Source organism: Alosa sapidissima, chromosome 10 (genome assembly GCF_018492685.1).
Source record: "Alosa sapidissima isolate fAloSap1 chromosome 10, fAloSap1.pri, whole genome shotgun sequence".
NCBI classification, from domain to species: Eukaryota; Metazoa; Chordata; class Actinopteri; order Clupeiformes; family Clupeidae; genus Alosa; species Alosa sapidissima.
Genome location: NC_055966.1, coordinates 1,515,365 through 1,533,953, shown reverse-complemented (window position 1 = coordinate 1,533,953; position 18,589 = coordinate 1,515,365). Strand labels below are relative to the sequence as shown.

Here is an 18,589-nt window from a genome sequence, read left to right as displayed (position 1 = left end):
ATTTAGATGGAATACAACTTACAGACCTTGACATAGACACCATGCCTGGCTCAGAGGATAAGCTCATGAACACTGAAGCAGAAGTGAGGTATGTGCGTTTGGAGATGGTTAGAGCAGAAACTGAACTGTTTTATTAGCTGCTTTCAGATACAGTACATCCTCTGCACTATATGCGGATCTTTGTCAAACAGATGTCCGACCCTTCGGGTGATTCAAATATGATGCTTACACATGCGGACATTATGCAGTCATATATGTGAACGACAACACACCTGAACTCGCGGGCGAGTGCAGAAAAATCCACTTTTCTCGGGATACAATTTTTTGTCTAGTAATTTGAATGTTGCATTCGAAAGGGGAGGCAAAAAATACACACTGTTGAGTACTATATTTTTTAAAATGAACATATTAGTTCTAAAAAGACCCAACCTGTAAGAAATTGAAAGGACATAAGTACTCGTTGATTCAACTTTCGACCTATAATCCATATTGAACTTGCAAAAACTACAATAAAATCTGCAATTTTTCAACGACAATCAGGTGAAAGAGACAAATTTAGCCGTCTAGCTCCATAGACCCCCATTCATTTGACACTTGCCTGCGATCACCCTCAATGGAACTCTGGTGGAACTGCAACCAAATTCGGTACAATGGGGCTTAATAGGAAGTGAACAGGCTCTCTGTAGATGAGTTCGTGGTAGAAAGGATAACAATTATTGACATAGCAAATTATATAGGCAAAAGTACATCACATTATTCTTGGGAAAATATAGACCTAAACATAGATAATATGAAGATATTAAAAACAAAATAAGTAGGATTAATAAGTAAGAAAAAAGAATACCCATCAATATTTAGGTGAAATTTAATCAGCATTACAGTGATTTAATACACCTAAATAACCCTTTTGAAACAGTAATTAAAGCAGTAATAGCCTACACCAAGGGTCTCCAACCTTTTTGGGAATGAGGGCTACCTGAAGGACCCAAAATCATATGGAGGGCTACTCATTTGAAACAAACAGACTTTCACCCCTCTTTGCGAGGGCAATCCTCCTAAATATGTTATTTTTATATTTAAATGATCAATATTATGTAGGCCTATACGCCTACATGTATTAAGCAACTCTTATTTTAATCTGATTCTTAAATATTTCAATATCAATATGCATTACTATCAACATTTTTGTTCAGTTTGTTAATTTCAAAGTTTGCATGGGGAATCTAATCTCATTTAATTTTTTTTAAATGCAACCTTTTTGTGCAATGAACAATTTAGGTTACAATGTAGAGAAAAGGCTCCATGAGCTGAAGCAATTGTTTTTCAGTCCTTGAACAATCATGCACAAACCCTATGGCACGAACACAGACTGGTCACAGAACTTAAAGGAGAATTCCGGTGTGATATTGACCTAAAGTGTATTGAAACATGATACCGAGTGTGAACGTATGTCTCATAGCCCATCTCGACTTGTCCCCTGCACTCCAAAATCTGGCGCTAGTTAGCCGATGCTACCAACAACTTTTTCAGTAGTGGTGCTTCGGCATCGGGCTAGCCATGCAAATAAATCACTGTTTTACACCCATTTACGAGGCTCAATGTATCTCCACACTTCATTGGTAGACTTCCTAGGGCCCTGACATTTAAAACGAGACATTGAGAACTTTGAAAAAGCACTGGTAGTTTACTTACAAGACGATTTATACAGACAGTATCTTCACAAAGTTTAACATTTGCAGCCATCTTGAATTTAGTCACGATAAGTCGAGCAACGAGTAAGAATGAACAGGTATGATAAGGGATCAGATTCCAAAAATAATTCAGTGGAAATGCATGGATTCCAGTTTCTTCCAGTAGCAGCAACTGGAATCCATGCATTTCCACTGAATTATTTTTGCTACAATTTGTAATGTATTACCAATATCAAGTTAATGTTACAAATGTATGGGGTACTTTCCATAAGATCATCTCTCAATGCAAATCAAACCAGCTATTAGGCTAACTGAAATAAAACCATGCCAATCTCTTGGTATGATGAAGGGTATGTGATCCATGAAATAACTGGCCTTTAAAAATAAACATATGCCTGCCTCTTTGGGAATTTAATCAATATCAATAAATCAATAAATTGTAGCAAGGCAGACTAACTTGCAAAAACAGACAGGCGAATAAAATTCCAAACAAAGGTGTACAGAGCTAGTAAAATTTCAGAAAGCAACAAGCATACATTGCCTGTACAGTAGGGGTGTAACCGTACACAGAAGTCACGGTTCGGTTCATACCTCGGTTCGAACATCACGATTCGGTACGAGCAGGGCTCGAAATTAACGATGTCCCGACGTCCCGGGGACCATAAAAAATGCTTCCGGGACACAATAGAATGATGTCTGGGACAACTCTGGGACAGTAGAAAAAATGGCAAAGCAAATTTCAAAATAGGTACTTTTTTCCTAAACATGGGAATCTAAACGTATCTTTCTCGTCTTAATAAAAATATACAAAATTTGACCTGGCGTGACGGGCAGCTGGCAAAAGCAGCGTTAGCCATCTGATCTGTAAAGAAGCGGTTTTGTACACGCAGCCTTACAACACTGTTTAGGCTACTGCTCTTCAAATCACTGTTGGCTACAATGTTATTTTTGGTACAAATATAGTAAGATACCCAAATGGGCTGGGTGCTTGCGTTTCCTTAGGAATCCGCCGTATTGGTTAAATGAATATTAAGTGACTCATAGGCCGACACAAAAATAGGGCACGGGCGGTAGGCCTAATGGGTCACTTTCCGATATAGAGGTTAACTTATCTAACTAGCAGGCAGGTAAATTTGTTTTCATGACATTGTGAACATTTTTACTGATAGTGCAGGCCTAAGGTTACACTGGTGTTCTAAAAAAACGAGGTGACAGCCCTCTCTGACTACGTGTTTTCTGTCAGTGAAAGACAAACGTCACCAATATCATGCTGAGCTAAATAGCCTAGGCCTACCGCAACTGCGATTTGACAAAAAGATAGTGTTGCAAGGTAGCCTATAACAATGAACACAATTATTTAAGTTAGCATTTGACATTTCGCTGTGGCAGTTCTATGGCTAGGGGTGTCCAAACTACGGCCCGGCACGCACTTTAATCCGGCCCGCCGAGCATTTATTAGTTTATCATAGATCCGGCCCGCCACGCACTTTAAACCAGGCCGCTCGCTATTTTTTCCAGCAATAGACGACGTTGTGGTTAACTTTAGGCTACTGCAAACTGCTTTACACTCTTCTTAGAGAACGTTTACAATGTCAAAACAGCTTGTTACATCGAGATACATAGTTGCAGCAGATCTAACTACGCTTTGCTACTTAATTTAATTGGGAACGCATTTGAGTGTGCACAAGAGGGCGAGAGCGTGGCAGGAGAGTAGCCTATCTGACAGCTTTGTGGTAATTTCCCACGCTACTTATTGTTTTCACTGAGATCTGTGGCCATGACCTCACACCAAACTGACATTGAAATTAAAGACACGTGAAAATAGATTATTGACGGAATGTTTTACAACCCTGTCCGTCAAAACGATGGACAATGAACGTCTAGTGCAACCTCAAAAAAGAGCCAAAAGCGCAATCTCTGAAAATAAGTGTTGCGTGAAACAGCAGTTGATTAATGTTAATAAAAATGGTCTTTAATAAATTGTTCAGAACTGACATGGTGGACCAGAACGAGTTAATTAAGTGATGCAAGTTACTGATCATTATGTTGTTTATTATGTAGAATGGGAACAAACAAGAACTTGAATTTGGGACACTGGTGTTTAAGTCCGGGACAGTGCCAAGTAGAATTCAGGACAGCTGCAGGACCCTGAGAAAAAAGTTAATTTCGAGCCCTGGGTACGAGTTCGGTACAATGGAGGGAAAAGCAAAACAAAAATGCTAAAGCAATTTTTTTATTGTGCATGTCTCAGGCTGTACTATCACCTAGTGTCATAGAGTCTCTCCCCTGAGCTATCTGCAACAGCCTGAAGTGTGTGAGATGTAAACAGTGCAATACATGGATTTCTATGCAACGTCACGAAAACATGCGTGCGCAACTAAGGTGCAGAAAGCACCATAGAACAGCATAGAGCAGTGCTCGTCATGAAAAGAATACAATGAGTTCTTTTTCAAATATTCACTCGGTATCTCACATATGGGAATGCGCTCCGCGCGTGCCCAATCACAGAAGCTCCAATGACACCACGTCTGCCTAAGCCAGACCAATGGCGTGCACCGTGCTGGGGCCACGCCCCCGATATATATCTACACGCACACGTCCATCTCGCCTCATTCTGCTTCTCTTCTCACGAGCAATCGCAAGAAAGCTCCCCTCTTCAGCTCTTGGGTGGATTCTAGCTGGCAACCACTGAACTGTTCCTAGGAGGACCCATTAAGGATAGCCTCCGCCGAACATGGACTAGCTACCACTCGCAGGAATTGAGCTAAAATCAAATAGCTTCCCAGCTATACGGTTACTCAGTGTTAGCTACCCAGCTAGCATTTACAGTTATCGTTTACACGACATTCCTCTGTGGTTACGCGTGGTTTCCAGCAGTCGTGGTACCATGGAGGAGAAGAAGGAATCCCGCAATTGCCCATCGGGCTGCGGTTTCCTTATATCGGCTCGGGATACCCATCCCTACTGCATCGCTTGCCTGGGAGTTAAGCATGTGCAAGCTAGCTTGAATTCTCCGGAAGGGTGCGAGGATTGCCGCTCGCTGACCGCGAAGGCGCCTTAAGGTGGCTGCCTCAACCGGCTCCGACCCGAACCTCATGGAGGCGTCGGCCGTGGAAGCTTCCCAGCAACCGCAGGCCAAGGCGTCATGGGCTGAATCGTTGGAAGAGGACGACCCCCTCTCCCCCGACGTCACCCTTCGGGAGCTGTTTCCCAGCATATGTGCCGGTGAGGTGACAAAGGAAGGTGACGAAGAGGGCAATGATGATAGCGTCTCCGAGCTACTCACCGCCTCAGCCCTTCTGGGAGGCTCAAATGAGGAGGACAACCTCCTCCCCCTCACTCAGCGCCCACGCTTAGCGAACTCTGGGTCCGGCGGTGGTGACACCAGTAAAGTCCCAGAGGTCGACACCCTGGAGGTCTGCCGATGAGCAGCGGCGCGACTGTGCCAGCCCCACAGGGCGAACTGGGCCTGCAACGGGATCTGTATGATGGAAAGCGGCTCCCTCTCCGCCAAGCGCAGAAGAAAGCCACACTCCCCTCATGGCTCAAAGTCCTCAAGGACCAGAGGATGACCCCCTTCTCCACGAATGTTTCGGCCAGATCTTTCCACGGGAATGATGTGGAGCGAATGGAGGAGCCCAACCTCCCTGGGAAAATGGAGCGGTTCACTATCCACCAGAATTCCTATCGGGCTGCAGCCCAGGGTGCGAGGGCACTCAATGTCTCTACGCTCCTCGCCGCATACCAAGCGTAATAGCTGGAGGAACTGGGGTCGCGGCTCATGAAGGGTGATGCTACGCCTGAGCTCTTCGAGGTGATTGTGGTGGTCAACGACCTCATCTTGCGCTCGGTGCGCGGAGGTGTTCAGGGCTGTGGTCGTGTCATGGCACTGTCAGTCACTGGAGAAAGGGGTTTATGGCTGAACCACTCCAGCCTGTCCGAGAAAGACAAGGCGGAGCTCATGGACGCCACAGTGGACCCCAAAGGCCTCTTTGGCGAAGCAGTGGGTCAAATGCAGAAACGGTCGGAGGATAAAAATAAGGAGAGAGAAGCCTTCAACCTGCCGCGCAAGTTTGTACCGCAGCCTCGTCAGGTGAATCGCATCCCAGCGGCTCAGACTAATAGGCCGGCCGCTATGGGCTTCCGCGGGCCGAAACCTCAGCCTAGGCAGCAGGAGGCACCGCGCCCTGGCCCCAGTCATGCAGGAGCGAAGCCTTGGGGCAAGCAATCCTTTGCAGAAGCGGCGGCTGCTACAGCGAAGAAACCCCAGCCCCCGGCCGCCGAAGGGAAACGCAAACGACAGCCCTGACGTTTCTTTGGCTTCGGAGGAGGAGGAGGGCTGTTCACCTCTTCCCCTCAAACGAGGGAGGGAAGACTGCTCAACAATGTTTGTAAATGTTTGTTTACATGCTTGTGTAACAGAGGCACATGTTCAGGTGCCTCGCACATTGTACCATCCCCAGCTCAAGTTCAGTCTGGGAAAGGGAAAAGAATTGTTGATGTTAAGTGGCAAAAGCACTGTACTCCCCACGTACACCCTCCCTGTTCACGAAATAAAAATAAAGCATCCCACACACAAGTTTCAAAACGAAACTCAGTCGGGAATAGCTCTCGGCTCAAAGAGTCAAGCCCGAGGCTCGCCACTGCGTGCATGCGCAGTGAACCGTCACCAGGGGATACAGACTCCAGTTTGCTCGGAAACCACCTCCCTTCAACGGCATTCGCCAATAAGTGGCGAGAGTGGGTACGGAACACGTTTTAGAGCAAGAAATTGCGTCGCTGTTACGCAAAGGAGTGGTCAGAGTCACAAAGCACTCAGGGGTTTTTCTCCCGATACTTTCTGATTCCCAAAAAAGACGGCCGGCTACGGCCTATTTTGGATTTAAGGGGATTGAACAGTTATCTCAGAAAATACAAATTCAAAATGTTAACACAAAATTTTGTGGACGCTATAGGATTGGCTTATGTAAGGAGTGGCTTGCAGTCTCCGGTGGCGGTTTGTGCGCACTCTACCAGGGGCATGGCTACATCTTGGGCATTATTCAAGGGTGTATCATTGCAGGAGATTATGCCTCTTGGGCTTCGCCAGACACTTTTTTGAGATTTTACAGACTTGATGTGACTAGGCCTTCCCTGGCACAGTCTGTTTTAACTGTGAATCCGGTTCTAGGATCTAACTAGCCGGGATAGGATGCACACTCTAGGAGTGGTGGACCTAGGTGACCTTGTGATCTGTCTGTGGGAGAGCTGCTTCGGTGAGCGTATCTGCAAGGCGGGAGTTGTCTATATCTATATATGTGAGATACCGAGTGAATATTTGAAAAAGAACTTAAGGTTACTTAACCCCGGTTCTTTGAGAATATGAGTGAGGTATCTCACCAGACAGCCCGCCTTGCTGCGCACGAGAAGAGATATGTTCACAGAATGAGGCGAGATGGACGTGCGCGTGTAGATATATATCCGGGGCATGGCCCCAGCACGGCGCACGCCATTGGTCTGGCTTAGGCAGACGTGGTGTCATTGGAGCTTCTGTGATTGGGCATGCGCGGAGCGCATTCCTATATGTGAGATACCTCACTCATATTCTCAAAGAACCGGGGTTACGAAAGTAACCTTAAGTTTTTGTGCTGAAACCTGCACCAATTCGAAATCACGATGGTTAGAGAATGTTCAATATGTTCAATATCCCTAACGGAATGCATGTCTTCGCCAAAAACACCAAAAAACGATGTTATACAGTGGGCATCGCTTTCAAATGACCACTTCATTCGCGCATTACACGGCGTGAAGCTGCGTGAAGCTTTAGTACCACTTTCAGCCACTGTGCGTCGCTCTACCACTGTACATCGCTCTGCCTGCGGTCCCTTCTGAAAAAGCAGGAACTACCATTAAACATAATTGTTGCCGAGAGTAATCCCAGCCTACGAATTCAATAACAAAATAAATCATGCATAATTAAACATTACCTCGATTTAGGCTACTTGGGTATGGCTTAAGGCTTGACTACACGGTGGTAACGAAAATCGAAATCGAAATTTGCTGTCTACATTATTGTCAGTGTTGGGGTTAACGCAACTACGGAAATCAAAACAGTGGTATGATAATTGAGCCAGTAGAGAAATAACTGTTCAGAATTAATCTGTAGCCTTGTGTAGGCTTCTGCAGAAAACAATGTTGTTGCCGATTTAATACTATCTGACGACGTTTTTAACAGGCTACGCAATAGAGGCTTAGACAACTATGACCCACGTTTTGGTTTCGTAAATTAATTTGCCCTACTTCTTGACTGCAATGTAGTCAACTGACTGCTTGACATGTCATTTTTATTTTTCTGTACAATAAACAAATACATCTGCTTTATGCCGCAGAATTACATTCATATTTGGAACTTACATAGTCCAATGCATCGTTCCACTACGTTAGTGTTTCCCAAAACCATAGTAGCAACGAACGTTCGCAACCACTATCGTAAAGTTGTGTAGTTACAACTACACCTCTCGACCTGTGGTAGAATGCTAGAAGCATAGTTCCAGGGATCTTCATGTCAAAGACGTCACTGACGCCAGTTATTTGTTTGCAAATTAATAATTATAAATATATTTAGGTTTCTAATTGATATTTACACTTCTAACCACCATACATCCATCTTTTAAAATGCCCAAGGCAGAAAATACATAAATTAAAAGTCAATTTGCAGCCTTGAAGTAAAAGTCACACACTTGCAGATAATAATAAGGTGGTGCGCACTTTTTGACGAGTCAGCTGAGAATATGTAGCCTTTGATTTTCATGGGGGGGGGGGGGGGGGTCCTTGTTAGTTTACGCAAACCAAGCCAAGAAGGCTTCTGATTTTGATAATATGATCTGCACAACAGATAAACTTAGGTAAACAATGATGTCAATATTGTTGTCAACGTCTTAACCCAGATTCGAACTCTTGGACAGGGGACTGGTAACTGCTGTGCAACGGCGGCTGTCATCTGCCGGCCTTAACGCAATGCGCCACATAAGTATGTGCAGGTGCCCGTTCACGTGTTAGTAAAAAGCTAACCTCCGTAGTTGTACGGGAAACGCCCCCCAGATCAGCTTGTAGGCCATTAGCAATCTGTTTATTTTATTTTATGAAGCCTACACAGTATATCACATGCCACATTCTCACTTTCGATAGACAGATGCAATAGCCATTGGTCAAGGGTACTATCATAAAAATTTGTTAAAACGAATAGCATTTTGCAACTTGACAAAACACTGGATTAAATATCGTAGGCACAGGAGAAAACTTGTACATCCATTGGCCCGTGGGGAGATCACATGCCAGTTGCCTCTCCCTTCAGTATGACTTGTTCGGCTGTGAGCTTGTTTCGCCAAAAAAAATTGATATCTATTGCAGATATCAATGCGTCTTTGTTCATGGGTTTGGCCTCACAGCAGAGGCTTAGAAAACTATGACCCACGTTTTGGTTTCATAATTTGCACTACTTATTGACTGCAATGTAGTCAATTGACTGCTTGACAGGTTATTTTTATTTTTCTGTACAATACACAAATACATCTGCTTTATGCCGCAGAATTATGCACTTGGATAGCCTATAGAACGGACACATTTTGGAGAGAACGCACGCAAGAATCTGTAGGCTATTTGTGGCTGGTTACCAGCAAACAATGTTTAATGCATTAACTCAAGACGTCAAACATTTTCTAAACAATACAAACAGAAAGGATGCAGCAGGCAGCAAATGTAGAAGAGTCATTTCCAGTGGAAGAACAAAATGCTGAATGAAGCCCAAATTTATGAAGGCATATCTGGCAAGTTGTTATTTTTTGAAGACGTAAATGGTTGGGCTATAGGCCTAGTTTGCAAGAAGGATACATAAAGCGTGAGCATGCCACACTATCCACAGCTGTGGTAGCGGGGGTAGGAGGATTACTGTTAGCGCAGGATTTATATAAAATTCTTCAACAGAAGGCCTGCCTCGAATGCAGGCTTGTGGTTTGCGCAGCCTACAGTAAGTAGGTCTAGTGAGTTAGGAGTCCTCTAGACTTCTTTTCAGCTATCTCAGAGGTGGAAAGTTGCGTTCGTTGGGGGCAGGGCCGGGTTAACAATTCATAGACCCTTGGGAACAAATGTCTGATGGCCCCCCCTGCCCCCTAGCCAACGTGAATCGGGCGGTCAGTTAATAGGCCTATCGTGAAGATTTGTATTGCCATTTAAGGCACGAGCGCATCTGTGAGGTCAAGCCTCACCAAGTAGCCCGTTTGTTTACAACTAACATTACATTTAATTAAACTGCTTAGGCTATGCCGAAATAGTTTCAACATTTTGAATATCAGTGTCAGGTGAATTAGGAAATGCCTTATGGCTGAAAGCTGCTTGGGATCCCCCCTGTCAAGCAATAACCATACAAAAAGTTAAAAACAGATGACATAATGCGCATCACTGACATAATGCTCAAATAATATAGCCTAGATATTCCAATATATTCGAATACATGTGTTTATTTTAGAGGGGATATTCGAACGTCATTTTTGAGCAATTTTGACAGCCCTAGTCCACTGTAGGCTACGCCAATCGTCTATTAACACCTTCCACTAACCCCGGTGAGTGGGGGTCGCTATAATCCGTGTGAAATAGCACCATTGAGTAGCCTATGCGAAATAGCCTTAAAATCGTTCCGGTGTTGTGTGCCTTCTGGTTTCTCCACCTACTGGTTTCCTTGCGCGTGCACGCGCTGCAGCAGTTGTCAGACATTCACAAACAAGTTGTTTTAGGCGGTTTGAAGTCGCTTTTCATACGCCATGAGCGCTCGGCTACATTACAGCCACTCGGACAAAAGACATGTAAAAAATATATGTTTTGAAAACTAGCATTAAACTGGATTCGATCCCGCAAAAGCAACACACGCGTGACTCTCTCTCCATCCTGATTCCCTACTCTTTGAGCCAACTAATATGTTACGCGAATCAATTAACTATTGTAGGCTACCATTAATTAATAATGTAGGCAACACCCAGGTAACATGTTGTCCAGGCTATCTGAAACAAGGGGTTGCCTCTCATCTACAACAACTGGTTACGTTGGGCTGCTACAGTCGTCAGTACACTGTGCACAGTAGGCCTATGCTACTCTTTGTGGTTGATCAACTAAAAATAAAAGATGTATTTGGTGATGACGTTATTGTAGGCCTAGTAGACCTAAATTCTGAGAAATTAAATGGTACGAGAAACGATCTACATAGCGCACCAGACCGCAATGTCTTCAAGGGTTAAATGAAGGGAGTTTGCAAAAATTAGTGTATTTTTCAAGTCAATAAACATTCTTAATTTTCGAATGTCTTTGTCAGGGAACGACTTTTAAAAACCTGGTAGTCGCTCAGACAAGGAGTTATAAGATAAAGGCAATACCATTTGTGTCACCTAATGCAGTTCAGTGAATTAGCAAGATACCATCAGAAGGCAACAATCATAAAGCACAGTCCCCTGCGCATAAAGCGTGTTGTAGGCTAGATTTGCGTGAGTTCTTTCTATCTGCTAACTTTTGTGAGTTGCGACCACCTAGGCTATGTTATAGACGTTCTATGAGGTACCAGTGTTTAGCTGTGTCACAAAACAATAAGCTTTGTCAGACTACTTAAAATATGATATAAAATATTAATATAAAATGATATTCAGGGCTATATACATTTTAAACATTCGGGGCAGAAGACCCGACAAAGCCTTGCGTTAATTCTTCAGGTGGGAAGTGTCAGGAATTTTCATACGAGAGACGCTCTCATTGGTGGTTAGTATATGAAGTAGGGAATTGACAGCAACATATCCAATCACATTATGAGAGATGCTGAATTTAACATAAACTGCGATGTTTGATTTTAAATGAATGTAAATTTAGCCGGGACTGTAAGCTGTCACACGTGGGTGCTCGATGTTTTCAGTGGGTGCCCGAGAGACGGAGCATCCACGGTATCGGCGCCTATGACAAGCGTATCTCGCGGTTGCATCCATTACAAACAAACATGCAATGTGAACGTCTGGGATTGGGAAGAGCACTAAATGCTCTACTGAATAAGCACGAAGTCAAACCTTTCAATGAAAAACACTCTTTAATAATCAAAAAAATAAACCGCTAATGAAGTAAACTTGTGACCATAAAAAATCGTTTATCGCCTGTAACTCCGTGATAACAGGACGTAACAGGAAGGCATTTGGCTGAGCAACGGAGGTTAATATGCTCTATATTTTGTCCAAATGATGTCTGTCTATCATCGTTGCACTCAGAGAAAACCAGAATGTTTAATTTGTCCTGCGTTTCTTCTACGGCTGCAAACGGGATTCACTCGCAGTTAACCAAATATTTCTTTATTAGGGCAGGGCAGGCATATTTCTGGCTATTAAATTATTTCTAAACCAGTCTGCTAAAGTTTGTAGTGAAGTCTGTGTAGGGTTTTCCAGGCTCCATTTCTTTTTACGAGACACCCTGCTCACTTGAGCCATCTACCGGTTGTTTGGGTTGTTGCAGCGTCACACTGGGAAAATACAAATTAAAGTCGCGTGATACCGCGTGATCCCACGCGCGGACCGCGAGTGAAGCTGGCCAAGTTGAAGCACTGCCCACTGTATAGGCTAAATAATGCAAATAAACGACAAACTCTGAAATAAAGTCTGAAATGAGATGTTATCATCATTGAGACAACAGGGCTATACAAAAAAATCTGATTGTAGCTTACAGCAGCCGACTATTAGGTTAAGTTTATAACATTGTGGCCGGTCACCAAGCATCTCCTGCCCCACGGCTGCACGCACATCTAGTTTTGTTGGTAAACGGGAAACCCGTGTATAAGTATCCAGACTCCATCTGTAACTTGTAAACAAAATAAGACAATCGGCTATAAAACTGAAAATAGGCCTACAGCGTCTCTTATTTCTGAAAGTGCAAATTACATAGAATAATGATGTGTGTGTACAGTAATAATCTACTAACTGTGAAAATATCACACTATTTTGCCTTCTTTTAAAAAAACTAAATTGTTCCTTTTATTTCATAAACAGACTACGACCAGAAGTCACGTGACTTTACCCTTCGATGTTAACTCACCGTAGCATGGTTTGTTTATTAACCTGGTTAGCGTTGACACTTTCTTTTACTGTCCATGCACTTAACACTGCCAGCTCCTCATGTGAGAAGTACAAGTTACCCTAACATAAAGGTAATTACCACGCGATTTACATAGCTTTCTGTCATTACGAAATCATTTTAAGCCATAGGTTTTGGCTTTGGCTCTATTTGTATGTGTATCCAAAGTAGAGTGCGGTTCGGGCCGCAAATTTCTGTCCGAACCGCGGACAGAAAACTACTGTCACTGATCCATATGCAGCATCAACGTTAATTGGGGCAATTCGAGATAATCCTCATCCAGTTGAACGAGACGACCTTAGGGACTGTACGATATTTAGCGGGGGGGGGGGGGGGGGTAAGGGCCGGTCGCCAGACGATCGGGTTAAAAATGTTCTGCCTGGCCCTCCCCCCTGGTTATTTTTTTTTTTTTTCCAGGGGCCTCCCCCCAGCTCAAAATTCTCCTAGGCCCTCCCCCCTACGTGAATCAAATAAAACTGGTCGAAAAATGACGTTTACAAGGTTAAAACGGTCAGCAAATGCCATAAGCACACATACACACACGGGTAGGCTACACACCAGTGTTGCGCGGGTTTGGTCACAAGCGGCCCGCGGTCGCCCGATATTTTAATCAACCCGACCGCAACTCGGACTGCGAGTATTAATTAGGACACAATTATACGCGACCCGCGATCCGACCCGCTTATTTACAAAATGTGTGCTTTTGGTTATAGCCTGCATGCAGTGTGACAGTAGTCCATTTCTGTAAAACTAATTTATTTGCGAAACTTTATGCAGTAGAACTACACGCAGTAGGCATGCAGGACATAATGTTTGCGCAGGAGAGAATGAGAATAAGAGCACAAAGCATGCACGCAACCACCAAGGATTAGAACACTAGGATAAGATTTGGCCATGGACATACATCTTTCTTTCGAAAACAGAAATGGTGAGGCAAGGTAGGCAAGAGAGATACATTGCTGGTCAAAACGTTAGCGTAAGAACTGGTTTAAAATGCTGAATGAAGCACACAGCTTTACCAAAGCACATCCACTGTTTAAAGGCACAAACACAACGAACTAAGGTAACTTTTATGCATGCGCGAACCTATACATACGTAGATATGGCTGTGTAGTCTGTGCCATAACATTTATTCCTGCAGGCTGCCCGTTTCGGCTGTCATACTTTTAAATGGCTTCGCAAGAAGTAGGCCTACATAGACCATAACTTGTACTAGGCCTACTGTCATCTTCTTTAAGAACTTTTCCCAATATTTCCCATAGCCTATATCGCTTTTCCTGAAGGGGTGTCTTTATTATTTTAACTCGCGTCTTCAGCTTCTTTACTGTTGACTTTACTGTATTGATGCTTTACTGTATTGATGCTAGCCTTCTCGTGATATTTTAAGTAGGCCTATTTGTAGAAAATATATATCTAATTAATTTTAACTGACCCGGCCGCAAATGACCCGAATATCATTAAAATATTTTGTTTATGACTCATAACCCCAGGTGACCTGCAAGCTTACGAGGGGGGTTGTGGGAGATTGAGGTAGGGTTGCGATTTTTTGGACTCGCCCACTCTGTCAAAGAGACGTGAATTATGTTTTGGCCTACAAACCTTTTAACCTGTTGAGGAGTACGATCAAAAATATGTGATTAGAACGTTTTTGAAAAAAGTTCTATACCATGACGCAACAATTACCCTCAGGGACTTTTCTGCCATTAATCAATTTTAAGAACACTGAAACTATAGAATGTTCGTGTAGAATTCTAGAAGGAACCAGGAAAATAATTCACTCTCTGCAGAACGGCATTGTCTTAAAGAATTCACTCCTCAACAGGTTAAAATATCGAAAACGGATCATTGATCAGGGAAAAAAAATATCATGGATCAGGAAAAAACAATTTTCCTCGGCCCTCCCCCCAGGCCAAAAAATGTCTCCTGGGCCTTCCCCTAAGGCTTAAAAAAATATCTTAGGCCCTCCCCCCCCTGACAAATATCGTACAGTCCCTTATAGCCTACCGGTAGCCTATGTCTTTACCACAGTATGCAACGCAAATAATCTTAAAATCTCCTGATAGGCTAACAACTTTTTTTTAACGTCACCCAAGACATGCCGCCTGAAATGCACATGTGTTGTCACGGCTACATAGCCTAAATAAATCTTGCACACTGGAAGAAAGTTGTCTTTTTTACATTTTACTTTATTCTCAAAAAACAAACATTTGCATCATGTAAAGCAGACCTGTTGGTTACCCAACATAATAAGCAATTTTAAATGTAAAGCTTCCAATCCATATCGCCCCCATGTGTCCGAACCCAAACCGAACCCGACTATAATTTCTAAATATTTGTCCGAACCTCGGGTAGCCTCACTCTAATCCAAAGGCTGGTGAAGCGCAGGGGAAGTTTTTTTTTTTTTCTCGTTTCAGTGATTGGTAGCCTACATCATCTGGGTGATGGCATCGAATATGCGTAGCATGTTCGATATATTTCCACTCAGATACCCAACAACTGTTGAACAACGCCGACACACAGTTTTGTCTTATCCACCACTCTCTCGCCTGTACTACTGTAACTGAAGTTCTCAAACTTGCGATCTTAAAGAGATCAGCGGGTCCTCTAACTCTTATGGATCGCCACCACTGGCTTAGTGCTGCTATCTCTGACTGACTGACTCGACCGACGACCTGACAAAAAAATAACAGGCGCCAATCAGAGCTTCAGAGCTAAGGCGAGGCTACAGATTAGCGTTAGGTGTCACTAAAGAACTCTCGTAACTCTCATAAACCGTGACGCCCCTACCGTTTCGGTTCAATACGAATACATGTACCGTTACACCCCTGCTGTATGGTAATTTTCAGGTCTCTTACCAACTAAACTTTGTCAACTACACAGACACACAAATACATTTGTAGCCATACACTAACACAATTTCAACCCTTGGTGTAGCATAAATGTAGTACAATGAACAAAATGAGTTATTAAGTTTCTATAAGAATGAGTATTTTGAAATACTTTCTGAATTGAATGAATGAAAAAGAATACTACAAGCTTTGTTATGTTGTTGTCATCTTGGATCTGCCACAATTATTCTTTCTAGAGTCAAGGCAGAAGGTGCAGATCATGGAGGACAGTTGGTCTGCCAGGCAATGAATTCTGCACTAACTGCTGCCATAATTGATACGAAGTTGATGACAATCTACTGTAAGTTCTTTTCAATTCACACAGCCCTAATTTATTTAAAGATTACATGTCTAACCTTTTTAACATGGCAGTATTTTACCTATAAAGTAAGTTATCTTGCACCCCCAGTACACACTCACAAAACCCCACACAGAATCAAGGGCCTCTTCTGTAAACTTCTCAGGCTATATATAATTGCATAGCCTTTTAAAGGTTTATGGTTCTAGCCTTATATCTAAATACTGGTCCAACAATAATCAAACAATGGGGCCCATGTTGATAAATACTGGAGCTCTCCTTTAAGCAGCATGACATGAGAGTGGAATTTGCCCAAAGGCATTAGGGGTGGAATGGTACATGTATTCGTATTGAACCGAAATGGTATGGGTGTCACGGTTCGGTGCATGAATTTACACAGAGAATACAAGGTATAAAAATAAATAAAACTTGCAATGAGGAACTACTGTTAGATACGAGAGTTCTTTAGGGACACCTAATCTGTCAGAGAATGCTGTGAAGCTCTAGGTAGCCAAGGTCCGCCTATGTAGGTTACAGTTTTTTGTCAGGTTGACGGTCAAGTGAGTCAGTCAGAGATAGCACTAAGGATGGGAATGGTGAGTGGTGGCTGTACAGCAATGCAAGGGTCCACAGGAACGTTTCTATTCAAACTTTATTGGTCAACTCTCCAGTACAAGGTAGCATGTGTGCTGTTAGGAGGTGAATGGCTCACCTTCCGCTGTCCCCTTCCGATATTGCGCAGGAATCGTGGCAAAAACCTTACGACCGTCCATCTGATCAATCAACCGATCGACCAACCAAACGTCATAGGCTACCACCCGCTTTACTTACATGTATCAGAATAATTGTCTTTTTATAAGCAGTCTACATATACCTACATGAACTTACACGTATCCAACATATGCCCAGAATTGGTGCAACATGTACTTATTCTGTAGGAACATGATGGATACATGTAGGCTTGTGTTGGAACATGAATACATGTAGGAATACTGTACAATGTTAAAACTTCATTAAATGAACATTAATTAGCCTATTTGTGTCGTTATTAGTGACAAGCTATTGCTATTGTTGCTTAAAACTATTATGCGTAATAACCATCTGCAAAACAGGACTATAACCAAATATCTGCGAGATATCAGAAATGCCATAGGCTGGCCTTATCACATTTTCTCTTTTTTACATCAATACGTTTTGGAAGCATATGAGCCCACTTCAAATCATGTCCAAATATGTGATTATGTATCCTAACCTATAGGCTAAGTTTAACAACGTTTTCTGGACAAATGTATCCCTCGGATTGCAATTGCATGTTCGATATATATTTCCACTCACATACCCAACAACTGTTGTCTTATCCATCACTCTCTCGCCTGTACTACTGTAACTGAAGTTCTCAAACTTGCGATCTTAAAGAGACCAGCGGGTCCTCTAACTCTTATGGGTCGCCACCACTCGCTTAGTGTTGCTATCTCTGACTGACTGACTCGACCGACGACCTGACAAAAAAATAACATAGGCGCCAATCAGAGCTTCAGAGCTAAGGCGAGGCTACAGATTAGCGTTAGGTGTCGCTAAAGAACTCTCGTAACTCTCATGAACCGTGACGCCCGTACCGTTTCGGTTCAATACGAATACATGTACCGTTACACCCCTACTGTATGGTAATTTTCAGGTCTCTTAAAGAGTTTTCATCAATTATTTTCACCAACTAAACTTTGTCAACTACACAGACACACAAATACATTTGTAGCCATACACTAACACAATTTCAACCCTTGGTGTAGCATAAATGTAGTACAATGAACAAAATTAGTTATTAAGTTTCTATAAGAACGAGTATTTTGAAATACTTTCTGAATTGAATGAATGAAAAAGAATACTACAAGCATTGTTATGTTGTTGTCATCTTGAATAGATTTTGCTATGCTGTACTGTAAAAGTAGGCCTACAGCCATTTCTTAGAGTGGCTTGAGATTAACATAGCCTAAATACTGTAATGTTGCCACTAATAAAGATACATTTATTAAGTAGGCTAACAAATGGAAAGTGTTTTGAGCTGAAATGGCATGGAGCCTAGACTATTTGTTGTGGACCGCCTGGACCTTTGAGCAAAACATCAGCAGACAGAGAAGCCCTCAGTGTCTAGCAATGCAGACTGCTCAGGGAACCTGCTTATCCAACTGTGGGTCGCCAGTCGAACTGACAGGCTTATCATAAATTCACACTTATTTCAATTTGGCTATGGACCCTTTCAACAATAAAAACATAAACAATGCTTTAACATTCTTTTTGGTTCCCAATCTACTTCCTCTGCATTAAGATAACATATGGAATGTTAAAACGGAAGCCTTGTGGGGCCAACTATGATGCTGATAATGGAACTCTCTTAAAAGGGTCTATAGCAGGGGTCTCAAACTCAAATGATCTGGGGGCCACTTCCGCCAATGTCATCTGATTGGAGGGCCACATCAGTGTTAAAGAATAATACAAAAAAAAACCTGTCTATTTCCTAAAATGCAATGTTTTTTTCAAATACTGTACTGTATTTTCAAACACAAAACTACAAACAGAAAGTGCAAATA

General features: G+C 42.8%; 1 protein-coding gene across 1 annotated transcript in view; it reads left to right on the top strand.

The window, feature by feature from the left end:
* nphs1 (NPHS1 adhesion molecule, nephrin) overlaps nt 1-18,589 on the top strand; it is a 156,389-nt gene that overhangs the window by 32,457 nt on the left and 105,343 nt on the right. Inside the window, exons 5-6 of the mRNA XM_042107343.1 lie at nt 7-88; nt 15,904-16,007. Of these exons, the coding sequence (XP_041963277.1) occupies nt 7-88; nt 15,904-16,007 (186 nt within the window). The remainder of the gene's footprint in view (nt 1-6; nt 89-15,903; nt 16,008-18,589) is intronic.